This window comes from Danio rerio, chromosome 20, assembly GCF_049306965.1.
Source record: "Danio rerio strain Tuebingen ecotype United States chromosome 20, GRCz12tu, whole genome shotgun sequence".
Classification (NCBI taxonomy): Eukaryota; Metazoa; Chordata; class Actinopteri; order Cypriniformes; family Danionidae; genus Danio; species Danio rerio.
This window is the reverse complement of record NC_133195.1, coordinates 43,764,910-43,780,082: the sequence shown is the minus strand read 5'-3', so window position 1 is coordinate 43,780,082 and position 15,173 is coordinate 43,764,910. Positions and strand designations below refer to the sequence as shown.

Genomic DNA, 15,173 nt, shown 5'->3' with positions numbered 1-15,173 from the left:
ACAATGATACAACCAGGTCTGGAGAGATATTAACTCTCAGAGAATCATGTAGGATATGGCTTGTTCCTGAGTTAATAACTGAGTTCCTGTAACTACACAGTGTGAGAACCCTATAATGTAATTGATTCTGAATATATTATTGCAATACATACACGTGTCATTTTAAAATACACAAGAGAATACTCACTTGCTCACTTTGCCCTGGTGCAAACTGTCTGAACTGCAACTTCAATGATGTGCGAACAGTATCTGCTGTCAAAACAGGGGAAAGGGAACACAATTGTAGTTTTATAGAGGTAAATGTGTAATATTCTGTTGTCAACTTATTTATTTTATAAACAATTTTGTTTAACACAGTCATTATCACAGATAAAGCAAGCTGTATGTGGCAAGTCATGTGATATCAATATATTTGCCCTTTTAGACATAGATATATACATACATACATATATATAGACAATTTTGAGAGATGTAAATAAAAACAATGGGCCCAACTTATTGTTATTGTTTTACATTTTTAATTTCTATTTATAGATTCTGAGAATCCAGAATGAGCCACATATTGATAAATAATGTTAAGATAGTTGTTTTAAAATTAAGTTATGATTGAATTGTCTCTTGTTACAGTTTAAAAAAAAGTTTGATAACAAGCAGGAAATGTTTAGAGGCCAATGACATCACCACATTGAAATGGTATATAGGCTAACAGTTACTGAACATTTCATTTACACCCTTATTGGTCTTGAAAATATATACTGTAGGCATATATATTTCCTTTAAGGAGCACTCTGTCACAATTACATGCCACTATATTACAAACAAAAGATTTATGAACAGTTATGAAGCACGCATCATGTAACATCGTCAAAAAAAGTAAAAACTATTATACTTCATCACAAGCAAAGTCTTATTGTGATTCCTAAAGTAAACAATACACTATACCTTCTCTGTGACAATTAAAACGGCTAATTAATATACAATAACTTACATTTTAGACAGACAATTAGCCAGTTAGCTTCCTTCTCAACAAACTAATTAAGTTCAAACTTTCAAAATAGTAAATGAGCGTTAGCAAGCGACTCACAGAATAAAATGCGCAATGGAGTATCGCGAACGAGTGGAACGGAGCGACGATGAATTTCTCCCAGCGTTCTTTACTGACTCGTTTTAAACTCCACTCCGGGTTTTCCATTTTCTTTTCCTTCAAACAATTACGGTGAACAGAAAACATCAAGGGCAGCTGTATGATTTGTTTAACGAATTTGGCTATAGTTCACCCCTTACAAAGTTCCTATTTGATATGTTTACACTGTATGTTGATTATTTTTGTTTCATTTTTTTTGTTTAATTGTATGCTTAGTGTTTAAATCATTGGGCTTTTCTCAGCCCGTCTGTGAAAGATACAGTGGAATTGAGTTTTTCCTAAATTGTTATGGCTTTTTTAATGCAACTATAAAGCTCAAATGCAGTTGTATCAACCTTTATTATATAATTCGTTTTCTGTGCATTTGTGATTTTATTGTTCACTTATCTGTTAGCAAAATGTGAGAAGTTAAATTACATTTAAAATAAATGATTCGGGTTTTTAATCTGTTACATTTCTTTATATTTATTTACAAGAGATTTATTTTTGTATTTGTGCAACACAGACATTTAAAACACGTCATGGTGTTGTTTTATTTCTCTTGGGGTAGAAGAGTAGCCAATCAGGTCCCTGTTTTCTCAATGGTGCGCATTCATTGGCTCACACCAACATGCGGATGACAATACACGTGAGGAACCTTACGTAAGTCAGCAACGCACCAATCACAGCTCTCGAATCGTGGAAGTTGTGTGTAGTTGCGTCGCTGTTTTCCCTGGTGCGTGTGTTTTGTCTACACGAGAAAAAAACTGAGTCATATTAACGTTATTTCTTTTCTGCAGCGTTTCATTTTCATACCAGCAAAATGAAACACAGCTCGAACGTCCCCGCATTTCTTACCAAGCTTTGGACCCTCGTCGAGGATTCGGATACGAATGAATTCATTTGCTGGAGTCAGGTAAAAAAACAACAATGTTAGCATTCTAGCTTAGCGTCAAAATCGTTTGCAATCCTTGTTCTAAGGCTATGTGATCAGCTGTAGATTGTGACGGATGTGTGTCAGATTATAAATGTCATACATTGTTTTGTATTTTTTCAGCATTGTATTTTTGTGTGTATTAAGATTAGGGATATATATATATATATATATATATATATATATATATATATATATATATATGTGTGTGTGTGTGTGTGTGTGTGTGTGTATATATGTGTGTATGTGTGTATATATATATATTTATTGCTTAAAGTGTTTTTTTAAGGCTTAACTAGGTTATTAAGTTAACTAGGCATGTTATGCTAGTTAGGCAAGTTATTGGATAATTCTTGTTTGTTCTGTAGCGAAAATAAATATTTGTTAAAGAGGCTTATTACATTGACCATTAAAATTTTCAAAACAAAAAAGACCTTCAGAATAAATTTTTTTAGTAAATGCTGTTTAATTTTCCTGGCAATTAAAAGCAAAAAATCATAGGGCTAATAAATCTGAGAGAGGTGGGTATATATTACTTAAAATTGTCTTTAAAGGATTAGCAGATAATGTTCAGGCATGTAGATATCTCCATTTTCCTCCCTTTAAATAGGTTTTCCTATAAATAATGTTTGCAAAGTATCAAAAACACAGCATAGCACGAATAACTTTGTACCAAGTATGGATCCCTGTGGAATACCTTTGAGGTAAAGTTGGTTTTATATTCGCACATTCTGACTTTCTCCTTAACAATATAATTTCAGAAAAATATTCTTTGCAAAGTTAAGTCATATTTATTTTCTGCAGGGTTTCATTTTCATTCCAGCAAAATGAAACACAGCTTAAACATCCCTGCATTTCATTTATTACCAAGCTTTGGACGCTCGTATTAAGACTAAATATTGTGTTGTAGGTCTTTAAATCATTTATTTTTTCATTGCAAAGGGATATAATCACAACAGCTGTTAGACAGTTTTACAGAAAATTCTCTAAATTAAATTCCCCAATCAACAAAAAGAAAACTGTAAACAGTAACATAATTCCTCATGACAGTAACAGGGCAACATATCCCTTTACATGATCTCCCATTTGTACAAAAACTTTTTACAGAAGTAAGGGGGAATGGACATAACATTTATAAATGGGCTTGAAACTATGTTGAAAAAATATTGACATTAAAATATGTGGCTAAGAAATAACTAAATTTAGATTTTTTTTATGCATTTTCTTGTGTGTTGCAAGCTAAACAATCCATTGCAAAAAATGTTTAGATAATTTATCTAATGTTTAGAACTTTAGATAATTGTTATTGTGGCCTAAAAAGTGTTTAGCTTTGTATAAGTCTAAAATTTCATTCCAAATGGTCTTAAATGGGTCTTAAATTTGACTTGATGAAACCTGCTGAAACCTTGAACTTTGGATCAAGTACTGACCCCTGTGGAATACCAAACAGTGCACTAAAATTAAACTCTGTGTCAAGGTTTTTTTGTGTGTGTGTGTGCTCTGCAGAATAAGAACAACATGGTCTTTTTTTAACAAAGCATTGTTTTTCTTTATATTTTATAGGAAGGGAATAGTTTCCTTGTACTTGATGAGCAAAGGTTTGCAAAAGAGATTCTCCCAAAGTTTTTCAAGCACAACAACATGGCCAGTTTTGTACGACAGCTCAACATGTGTAAGTTGTTTTACTTCTCTATCCCTGAACAGAATATCTTCATTATTATTGTTTGGCTGTAATCTGATATCAAAATTTCTTTCTTTGTCTTCTTGTTCATTTCCTGTTCAAACAGATGGATTTCGCAAGGTGATGCACATTGATTCGGGCATAGTTAAGCAAGAGCGAGATGGTCCTGTCGAATTTCAGCATCCATACTTTAAACATGGGCAAGATGACCTGCTGGAAAACATAAAAAGAAAGGTAAGACACCTGTATATTACAAAGAAAGGAGTCTTGAAAATATTTGAAGGATATATTTAGTTTAATTTTATATTATTATAAACAATCTATTTCTGTTGATATAGGTGTCTAATGCGCGGCCTGAAGAGAGTAAAATAAGGCAAGATGATCTTTCAAAAATTTTGACCAGCGTTCAAAGCGTCCATGAGCAGCAAGAAAATATGGACGCTAGACTTGCCACCCTGAAAAGGTAATAAAATACACTTTATAGTTCTGGTAAAAATGCATTCATCAATCAATCAATGTTTTAATTCAGTAGAACATTAAAGAAGATTTTTTTAGCTGAAACTGTGGTCTTTGGTGATTCATATTATGCAGGTCAAAAGTTACTGACATTTTAGGAGTCAAAGAAAGCGTACAGGCAAAACAGAATTTATGCTATCTGCTCTTGAGGTCTTATGAGGCTAAACGATTGGTCTGTGAAATGAACAGAATGTTTTTACAGCATTTTCTTAATTCACAGCTACTGCAAACATGCTTGTATCTTTTTGTTAGTTTGTTTGACTCTTAGGGCCTACTCGCACTATGCTATCCGAACCGTGCTCAGGCCCATTTCCTGGATCGTTTAAGAAGTGTGAATGCTCTGAATCGGGCTCAGGCATGGTTCACTTGGCCGGCCGTGGCCTGGTTGGAAGAGGTGTGCCAGAGCGCAGTTCACGAAAACCTGGTTTATACTTCTGCGTCAAGTGACCGTCGTAACCCACGGCGCACGTACCTGTGCATTTATACTTCTGCGCGCTGTCTCTGTTGGTCTGCAATAACACTTCCGAAACGCTAGTTGGCAGTGAGGTGTTAATGTTCCTCTGTGTCGAGTTTCTTCGCTGATGTTTTGCTTTTCCTGAACACTTCCGGGATGTACAAGTGGCTCAAACTCACTCATTTTGAGGCAGGAACCGGCGGACGTGCAACAACTTTAACTATGAGGTAAACACAAAACAAAACTTTCCATCCAGAGCTCTTTCACGGGACTCCACACTTGTAAACAATTGCTCCATCAGGCTCGCACCATTCACGCGGCTCTCGGTTCCGCCCAGACTCGTCAGCGATACCAAGCCGACCAATCACAGAGATTGCGCTATGCGTCGTTGCAACGTGTAGTTACATTTTTTGAGAGGTGCACGTCAGCGACGCCGACGGCCACGGCGAAGGGCTATGCATCAGCGCCGTAGCATACGCCGACGTTTGACGCGGAAGTATAAATTAGGCTTTGGCGCGGTACGCTTTGTGTGAGTGCAAAACGCGCCTAAGCCCGAAACTGAAAGCGAGTCGTCACTTTTAAGGGACTGTTTGATATGGATTTATTAATCATTCTTACTGTTTAATGAACGCAAACTGTCGTTGATTATTAAAGACTCAAACCCCTCACTGCACCTTCAGCAAACCTCCTAATTCCTGCAGCACGAGGACTTTATGATTGTTTATGAGCGTCAAAATTGGCTGATCTGGTTGGTGAAATATTTGACTGCATGTCACTGCATCCCAAACGACCAAAAAGATATAACTGAAGAATTCTCCACTGTGCTGAGCGAGAGCGCTTCTTACTGAACAGCGCATCATCGATGACGTAAGCGTGCCCATGCCCGAATGTAATGTGAGTGTGGGCCGTCGGGGGAGAGGGTAGAGGGGACAAGCGTGCTTTGGCCCGGTTCAAGGCAATTCTACATGGTGTGAGTACGCCCTTAAAGGCCATTGCTTTTATATGAATCACAAAGAACCACAGTTCTAGCTAAAAGCCTTCTGTAATGTTTTGCTCAGTAATGTACACTGACCCAAGGTAAAAATCTAACAGCATATGTGAATTTTTTAGTGAACTCTCTTTGAAAATAAAAATATCTTATTAGATCTTTAGCATGGAATCGAACTAGCAAATGAAGCAGCAAAATAAGCTATCTCCTTAAAAGTGACAGATTGTTTAATTCCTTTTGTGGACTTAAAACCCACAATTAATTTGTACAGAAACAAAACATGGCAAAGGGAATGGGAAAATTGCATAAATAATAAATTACATGAAATTAACCCTAAAATATATAAAAGACATCTTGCAAATTATAATTTTGAGACCATGATCAAACTGTCTATACTAGATGTCAAATTGGACATTCTAGGTTAACTCATTTGTATTTATTTAATAAAGAAGCAGCACCTAAATGTAATAATTGCCAGGCTGCTCTTACTATCAAACATATTTTGTTGGAATATGGAAGTTTGAATACAATTAGACAAAAATTTTATAAGGAGAGTACTTTGGGCATTTATAAAAAGGTATCACCAGGGAGATTTTTTATATAATGTAATGTTTTTGTTAATCCATCTTGCCATGAAATTGCCATAAGTTGCTGATGTGGCAATAAATAAATAAAAACTTATCATATCTTTGTGTGTTTGTTTGGAGTTTAAGAGAATGAACAGATTAATTATTTGTTGTTTTATATTGCTCAGTTCTACAATTATCAGCATGCTAAGAAACACTCTGAATATCTTTGCAGACCACAAAGAAATTTTTTTATAGAACATATAAATCTTTTTTTTTTTTTTTTGTCTTTTCCTCAGAGAAAATGAAGCTCTTTGGACGGAGCTGTCAGACCTCAGAAAGGTACACGTACAGCAACAACAGGTCATAAAGGAGGTATGTTCTGTATACATTGAGATTTTGCAACCAATGCTTTTGTAAAAGCATGAAACTTCTTACACAGATTTGAATTCTAATGCTGCTTTCTCTGTTGTTTCAATCAGCTGGTGCAGTTCATCTTTACATTGGTTCAGAACAACCGTTTGTTAAATTTGAAACGCAAAAGGTAAGTAAGAAGTGTTTGCATCCAGGACCTAAAATTAACACTTGCCAAATCAGTGTGTCCGCAGGGTCTTAAAAAGTGATAAATTTACTGAAATAAGATGTTGTAGGTCTTAAACACTTTTTAACAGGTCTTAGTTTTCCTTTGTTCATGTTAAGCTTACCCATTTGGTACAACCAACAAATCCATCTAAAAAAAGTTTTTAAAAAGTAAAAAAAAAATATATAGCAATATGGTTTGATTATCATCCTTAGATGCTTACAATAACATTTGTTTAAAAGTTATCCATGTATTTATGCATACATTTAGGTTGTGCATGCATTTTGTTTTATTATAGCTTTTAATTTTATTTTAGAAAAATTATGCTAATAAAAATATATGTATATAACAAGAGTTTGCTTGTTTTGACACATTGTTTAAAATATGTGGCTAAGAAGTAACAACATTTTTATTTTAATAGGGCAGTTTAAAAAAAAAATTCCCCTGGCCATTACAAAAAACAACATTTCCCTGTGAAAGTCTGAAATTTCATTTATAAAAGTCTTAAAATGGACTTAATGTCTCATTTTAAACCTGCAAAAACCCTGCAATTGCAAGGCATTGACAAATATGTAAAACGGGGTTACAGATTTTTATTTTTTATGAATGTTATAAACTTTCTTGCTTTTGTAAAAAAAATCACCATTTCAAAAGAGATGTTTATGAAAAAAAAATGGAAAATAAAGGTAAAATATTAGTCCTTTAATTCTACTGTTATTATATAAGATAATACGTTTTTTCATTACTATTTTATGTAATTGTTATTTAAAATAAACTATAATCCATTAAATGCTTCTTAAAATCTTTTTTAAATCAAATGTTATGCATCAAAGTATACTATTCAATTCAATTAACTTTTATTTGTACAGCGCTTTTACAATGTAGATTGTGTCAAAGCAGCTTCACATAAATGGTCATAGTAAATGTGTTAATTATTTTGTTATAATGGGTATAACAAAATAATTAACACATTTTACAACATAAAACTAATAAATGTTAATTATTCGCTGAATAACAGGAAAACATTTATTATTATTATTATAATTAACAGCATTTTTTTTTTGCAAATGGATGAATATACATCCTTTTTGAGCATAAGAGACTTAAAGAAATACATTAAAAAAATCCTGACTCCTTTAGACAAACTTTAGATTGGTTTTAAGACTTGAAAATTGATATTTTACAAACGTATATTAATACTTGTAATGCTTGCTTTGTTTTTATAGGCCTCTTGCATTAAACATTAATGGAAAGAAGTCGAAATTCATTCACCAGCTCTTTGAGGAACCCATAGACCACAGCAAAGTATGTGTACATCCATCTGATGAGTATCACTGTATTTCATGTTTCTCCTTACTAGAAAGAAACCTGCTGATGTTAGTTATTTTGGTTCTAATGTTAATTAATGCTGCTATTCTTCACCTTGCGTTTTTCTCTCTTGATGAGATTTGAGGCAGGGTTCACTTAGTGTCAAAGTGTCCTGTCCTAGGATAAGAACCTTAAAGTGTGAGAGTTGCCGTCAGTTTAATTTTCATTGGTGGGGGAGCAACTTATTCACATTAACACGATAAATCCGTTATTAAAAGTGAATCTTGAAGATCTGTTTGCTAGACTCATCTCATCCCTTTTCTCTTAGACCACTGTTAATGGACTGAAGAACAATTCTGATATTTCTGATGATGTCATAATCTGTGACATCACAGACGAAGATCCAGAAGTTACAGATGGGATATCTGTACCTGATGAAGAGTAAGGGTTTTCAGATTGATTGATTGAAACAGTCAGATCACTTTTTGCATGAGGTTTTGCTTGAGAAAGTAAGAAATGAATATTTTTCTTAATGTCTAATAGGGATGCTGAAATCGTGGAAATCACTTATGAAAGCAGCCCAAAGACTGTACGACAAGACAGTGCAAATGGCACCATAGTAAATTCAACCGCTCACCAGGAAGCAGAACCCAAAACCACCCCTGACGTTTCAACGACCAATAGCGCCCTGCAATTGAACAAACCCTCATGTTTAAGTTTAGAGGATCCAATGAAGCTCATGGACTCAATTCTCAGTGAAAATGGAGCCATTTCACAAAACATCAACCTTCTGGGCAAGTAAGTAAACTAATGTTGGACATGCATAATGCAAATGAAGCTGAGATTTAATATTCACTGTGGTATGGTCCTCATTTGCCATGAGACTTTTTTTGAAAATGAAAGTTTTCCATGCTCACTATGTAAGAAAAAAATCCTGCTTTTAATAAATCAGAAATCATACAGTACTGTGCAAACGTTTTTGGCCCAAATTAAATCTGTTGTTTTACTGACAGTATAATGGCTATATGTGACCCTTTGCCAGATATTTTTTAAATTTGAGATTTATACAGGGTGAATAAATTATCTTTCAGTTGATGTATTGCAATGAAATCCTATTTGGAGAAAGAAAACAGCTGATGAAACACAGACACTCTAAACCAGGGGTCAACAATCTCGGTCCCGGAGGCCCGGTGTCCCTGCAGGGTTTAGCTCCAACTTGCTTCAACACACCTGCCTGGATGTTTCAAGCATGTTTGATCAGGGTTGGAGCTAAAATCTGCAAGACACCGGCCCTCCAGTAACAAGTTTGGTGACCACTGCTCTAAACCTAAAGAGCAGCTCTGGAAATTGCTAAAAGAAGCCTGATTTTACACAGCACATTATTTTAGAAAATGTCAGGACAATTAGAACAAAACAGTTCTATGGGAATCCTTTTTAAGAAAAAGACTGACTGATATTATAAATTGCCAAACACTATACCAAATTTGTTGGTCTAAGAGTTTTACACACTGTACATAATTCTGTAATTAGGGGTGTAACGGATCACGGTTGATCCGTGATCTATATGGATCACAACCTACGGTTCGGAACGCACCTGACCCATGGATTAATACATTTGTTTGAACTTGTAGGTTAATCCAACATGAAGATTTATGTGTAAATTGTGGAATCATTAATAGAAGATAAATATGATGTTGCACAATATGTTACATTTCTATATTTAGCATTATCAGCAACAGTAACAAAGATCATTTTTCGTATTTAATAGTTTCCTTTTTTCAGCTGGTTCCTTCTTGACTTTTATTTTCATTAAAATGACAGGTTCTTTGTTCTGTTTGTTGAAACCAAGGTGTTTTGCAGTGATATTTTTGTATAAATGTCAAGCAAATGACATTTGTCTTATCCTTTTCTTGCTGATCTGAAAAATGGTCCGATCTGTGATTTAAAACCAGTAGTTTGATCCGAACTGTGAGATATGTGATCCATTACACCACTACTCGTAATTGTCATTCTTCTAAATTTTTTGATTTCATCACATAATTATGACTTTGTAGCTCACAATTTGGACTTAGTAGTTAATTGTGACTTTTTACCTAATAATTATGACGTACTCTCTCATTATTATGACTGTAGCTCGTAATTAAAATTGTATTTCTTAATTAAGGCTTGGTAGCTCTTCAGATGTCATAATTATAACAAAGCATGTCTTTTTGCCTCATGTAGTAGCTGATAATTTTGACTTTGTATGTAATTTAGATTTTTCTCAAATAAAATAAATGTGGTTTTGTTTGCACAATTTTTCCACCAAAAAAATATACTTCACATTGACATTTTAGATCATAATTATGTTTTTTCAAAGAAAAATTTTCTTCTTAGATTGTTGTTTATCCTTGTTTTAAATCAAAACTATAACAATTTTTTTATTTATTTTTTTCACTGCTGACAGTAATAAATGACACACTTCTGCTTTGTGCAAATTTAATTGTTTTCACTGTAAATCACTACAGAGTTGAGCTGATGGACTATCTGGATAGTATTGACTGCAGCCTGGAAGACTTCCAGGCCATGCTATATGGAAAACAGTTCAACATTGACCCAGATATCATAGAGGTAAATTGTTAGATTCTTTAATCTGATTCTAGCCATGTGTCCATCCATCTGTTCTTTCTACATTTTTAGTGAAAAAGTCATTTTCCGTGATGCATCGCTAAGCTGCTTTATTTCACCATTTTGACCTGTTGAATCCTATTCTGTGTTGTCATATTTTTGATGAAGATTTTTTTTTCCCTCTTGCTCTTGGTAGGAAACAATCTCGGAAACCAAAAATAACAACAGCAAAGCCAACAAAGAGAATCTCGATTCAGAAAACACAGGTAATTGTTGCTTGCTCCTTCGTGTCTTCGTCCTTTCTGCGACATGAAAAATGCGGACATAAAAAGGAAATAAAATTATATTTAGAATAAATGAATCAAAGGTAGTGCCGTACATCTAATCAAATCACTATATAGACTGTTTTCTGTGCGAAAGATCTGGTTTAAGTGTAAATGCACCAGCATTTTACCATTTTATTAAAAAGAATTTTGAGAACATTTTGCTGTGGCGAGCCCAGATAAAGAAGGGAGGACGCCAAAGGGATGTTGTGTACCTGCATGTTTACATGCGATCTGATATACACTTTCTCTGATCATCTTTGCATTTCTTACATCGGGAGACTTTCTTACATCTCTTACCGCAATACACCTAGAAAACGGATTGCTTTAAACTAGTCAATGGCAGGGAAGTGTTCCCCAAATGAAAGAGAGAGAGCTTATGTTTTAGAAATTGATTGTTTCATTTTTTTTAATTAATTGGCCATGACTACTAAAGTTTGCTATAACTAGTGGTAATTTTAAAATCAAAATGGGGGAAAATGGAATCTAGAAAATAGGGTTTGTCATCTTTGAAAAAGCTTGAATTTTAATGTTGCATTTTACCAAGTTCCCAAAAATATAGCTTGAAATTGTGATCCTAGAAATAAATGTATTCAGATCAAATAAAGTTTCTACATCTACGTTCTACTTATTTAGATAATTAGTAAAGAAAAAAAATTTATATATATATATATTTATATATATATTTATATATATATTTAATTGTAACAAAGAATTTAATAAGAATATTTACCTCTCAAAATACCACTCAAAAGCCTGCAGTCTCAGAGCAAAGACATAATACATCACAAATGCAAATTTAACCTTTAACTGTAACTCAGTTGTTAGAGAATAAATGGCATAATTTTTTCTTGAACACCCAGTGTCAGAAATTGAAAGGGGCTTGAGCAAGTTTATTTTTTTATTTATTTTTTAATAAGGCGATACATCTATGTTAATCTTATGATGTATGGACAGTAAAATGAAAAATTTCCGTTAGATGCTTTACCGGTATAAATATGTGCATATGCATTATATTAGATGGTACGAAAGCCAAATCTAACAAAAAACTTAAGATCACAGTTTAAAAATTAATACACCCAAATGAATATGTTGGAAAAAAAACATTAAATAGTTTTAATACACAGAAATAAATCAAGAGAAACATCAAAAAAAAATTGTTAAACAAAAATTTCTAATTTTATTTACCAATAACTTGTTTAAATTTAAATGTGTTATCTTTCTATTCCTAAAGATGTTTAGTGATCAAACACTTCTTTAAATGAATATAACCATTTACTTAAACCGTTTAGACCCACTGAGAAATAGATACAAATAGATATACAAATCTATACAAATAAATACAAATATTAAATTTCAAAAGGGGGTGTAGTCATTTATGCTAAGCACTATATATGGATGTATGTACATTTATTTATCTTATATTTTATATATATATATATATATATATATATATATATATATATATATATATATATATATATATATATATATATATAAATAAAAAAATTAGGTAGTTTACCACAGTTTTAAAATGCTTAAAATGACACTTTAGAAATTGTGTAAGAACCAAGGCGAAAAATGAAAGCAGGATGTGTCACTTGCTGTGCTGTCATTTGCGTACCTCACCATGGTGCATTTACCTGCCCATTGGTTCCTTCATTTAGACAAGCAGCTGATTCAGTACACAACGTGCCCTCTGATGGCCTTCCTGGACGGCTGCACCCCTCTAACCCCATCCGATCCTCAGCCAGAAGATCCCCCAGACCTGCTGGATGAGTCCCTGGAGATGGAGACCCCGCGCAGCTCTCTGATCCGCCTGGAGCCCCTGACAGAAGCGGAGGCCAACGAAGCCACGCTCTTCTATCTGTGCGAACTAAACTCAGATCTCCCCAATGCAGACACACCACCGCTTGATATCTGAATTTAAAAAAAGAGACTGTCATTTATCAAGTGTTTTTTTTTTGTTTTTTGTTTTTAAAATGCATCAAAATGATGATATTTATTTGCCAGAATAACTTTGGTACCATCTGTCCATGAGTTTTTACATTCCTTCATTTCACACACAGTTCACTAGCTATTGTTCTTCTTTCCACCTTCAGGCTGCAGTTCTGTTGCTGGTTTACATTGCAGCAGTTTCGTGGAGCATGTGTGTTGTTCTTGTTTTATTATGGAGCGCTTCAGTAAACATCATAGCGCTCTTTATGTATGTGATCTAGAAGTGCCTGCCTGGTGTCCTAATGTCAGCACAAAAATGGACGTGAAGACTTTGGCTTACGGTTAGTTCCATACAGTCAGGCAACACACAGTGATTTTCTTGTTACCGTGAGCTTTTTATCATTATTCCAAGCATCGCAGTAGCATTAAATGAACTTCAATGTCAATGATGGTGTGTTTTATTGTTGTTTGGCCTTTAAAGGGCACCTATTATGCTACAGTGTGTTTATAAAGTGTGTACGTGAAGATTCAGCTTAAAATACCCCACGTAAAATGTTTTATGACTCTTTAAAACTGCCCTTATTAGGCTTTGATCCAAATTGTGCTGCTTTGTGACTCACTTTAAATTCAAATGATTTATATAAGAGGGCGGAGCTACAAACTCTTGCGCTTTAGCATAGTTGCAACTTCCTAAAGAACCAACTTAATCTCTGGAAAACTCAAATTGTAAAAAGAATTATCTTCAGCAGGTATGGTGCAAATACTCTAATGGTCGACGGCTGCTTCTCACTCAGGGCTGTCAATGCTAATGAGGGAGAGTTTGACAGTTAAAATGACACAAAACTGTGTTTAAAGCCCTTTAAAAAGTGATTTTTGCATAATAGGTTTAAATATGATTGGGTTCTGATCAATTTTAAGTCAAATAAATTTGTATTATTAAATCTTAAAAGGGACTAAGCCGAAAAGAAAATGTATGAATGAATATAAAATCCCAAGATTTGTCTTTTCATCGGCTCTGTTCTCAGTTAATGAAACATGTAGCTGCTTCATTTAATGAAATATAATTCAAATATATTAACTGGGTTTTCCGGTATGGCACCAACACGTGTAGCAGCATTGAAGGAGCGCTCCCATACACACTGGTATTAACCTTCCTTTTCCATCATATATGATAACCTAAACCATATTTAAATAACGGAGGAGGAAAAAGCAAAAAGGCTAGGGCAAAACCATTGAAACCTGAAAAATCAGATGAAAACAATCCAAGATGGACGGGATAGCCGATAGCCTGTCAGCTAGCTTTGCAGCTATACATTGGACATCAAAGCTTTCCGGATTGATATTAAAACCGATTTAATCGCTTTCCAAGATTCTCTCGCAAAAGATGTGAAAATGGAAGTAAGGAATTTTAAACAAGAAAGCAATCAAAATATTTTAATTATAATTATGGGGTGGCTTTGGGTGCTTAATCCCCTGATCCTTTGGAATATGTTACACTTGAAAAACAAAAAGGTTGTATAACATTTATTTTGTCATCACATACATCAGGCGCACTCCACTTAACAAAGCTTTTGAGTTGGGTATTTAAATAGTCAGCTGTTCAGCAGTACCTGTTTCTACCGGCTGTGGGACACACTTGGCACACACATGGCAACTGGTAAAAAAAAAAAAAATCCAGCCACTGCACTGTCGTCATTCATTCATTATTTTGCTGTAGTATCTGGATGCAGCCCTTTATGATGCAAGCTGAGATTGCATCACTCGATGCAATGTCAGACAATGCACTCAAATGGTGCGAGTGACGTCACTGTGACTGTTAGGTTGGGTGATCCCATTAAAAAGTATTAGATTAGATTAGATTAGATTCAACTTTATTGTCATTACACATGTACAAGTACAATGCAACGAAATGCAGTTTAGGTCTAACCAGCAGTGCAATAGCAGCAAGTGCAGGATACAGGAATAAGTTATAAAGTGCAGTTATAGAAAAACTATGGTGATATTTACAGATGGATGTACTATGAACATTATATACAGGTTGGATAAGCTATGAACAGATTTACAATAAATGAATATATGTGCAGGTTGCTATTAATAATCAGTAGTGTGCAGATAGATGCACATGATTACAAGTGTATATGTTACAATATATGAA

General features: G+C 34.1%; 1 protein-coding gene across 1 annotated transcript; it reads left to right on the top strand.

Annotated features, from left to right (window-relative positions):
* Positions 1-1,831: 1,831 nt before the first annotated feature.
* On the top strand, positions 1,832-13,462 carry hsf2 (heat shock transcription factor 2). The gene is given in 12 exon segments (NM_131867.1): positions 1,832-2,039; positions 3,621-3,729; positions 3,845-3,972; positions 4,077-4,201; positions 6,562-6,637; positions 6,745-6,806; positions 8,069-8,147; positions 8,479-8,591; positions 8,694-8,948; positions 10,658-10,760; positions 10,954-11,023; positions 12,748-13,462. Coding segments are annotated over 12 exon segments (1,470 nt in total). The 5' UTR covers positions 1,832-1,946; the 3' UTR covers positions 13,005-13,462.
* Positions 13,463-15,173: the final 1,711 nt, after the last annotated feature.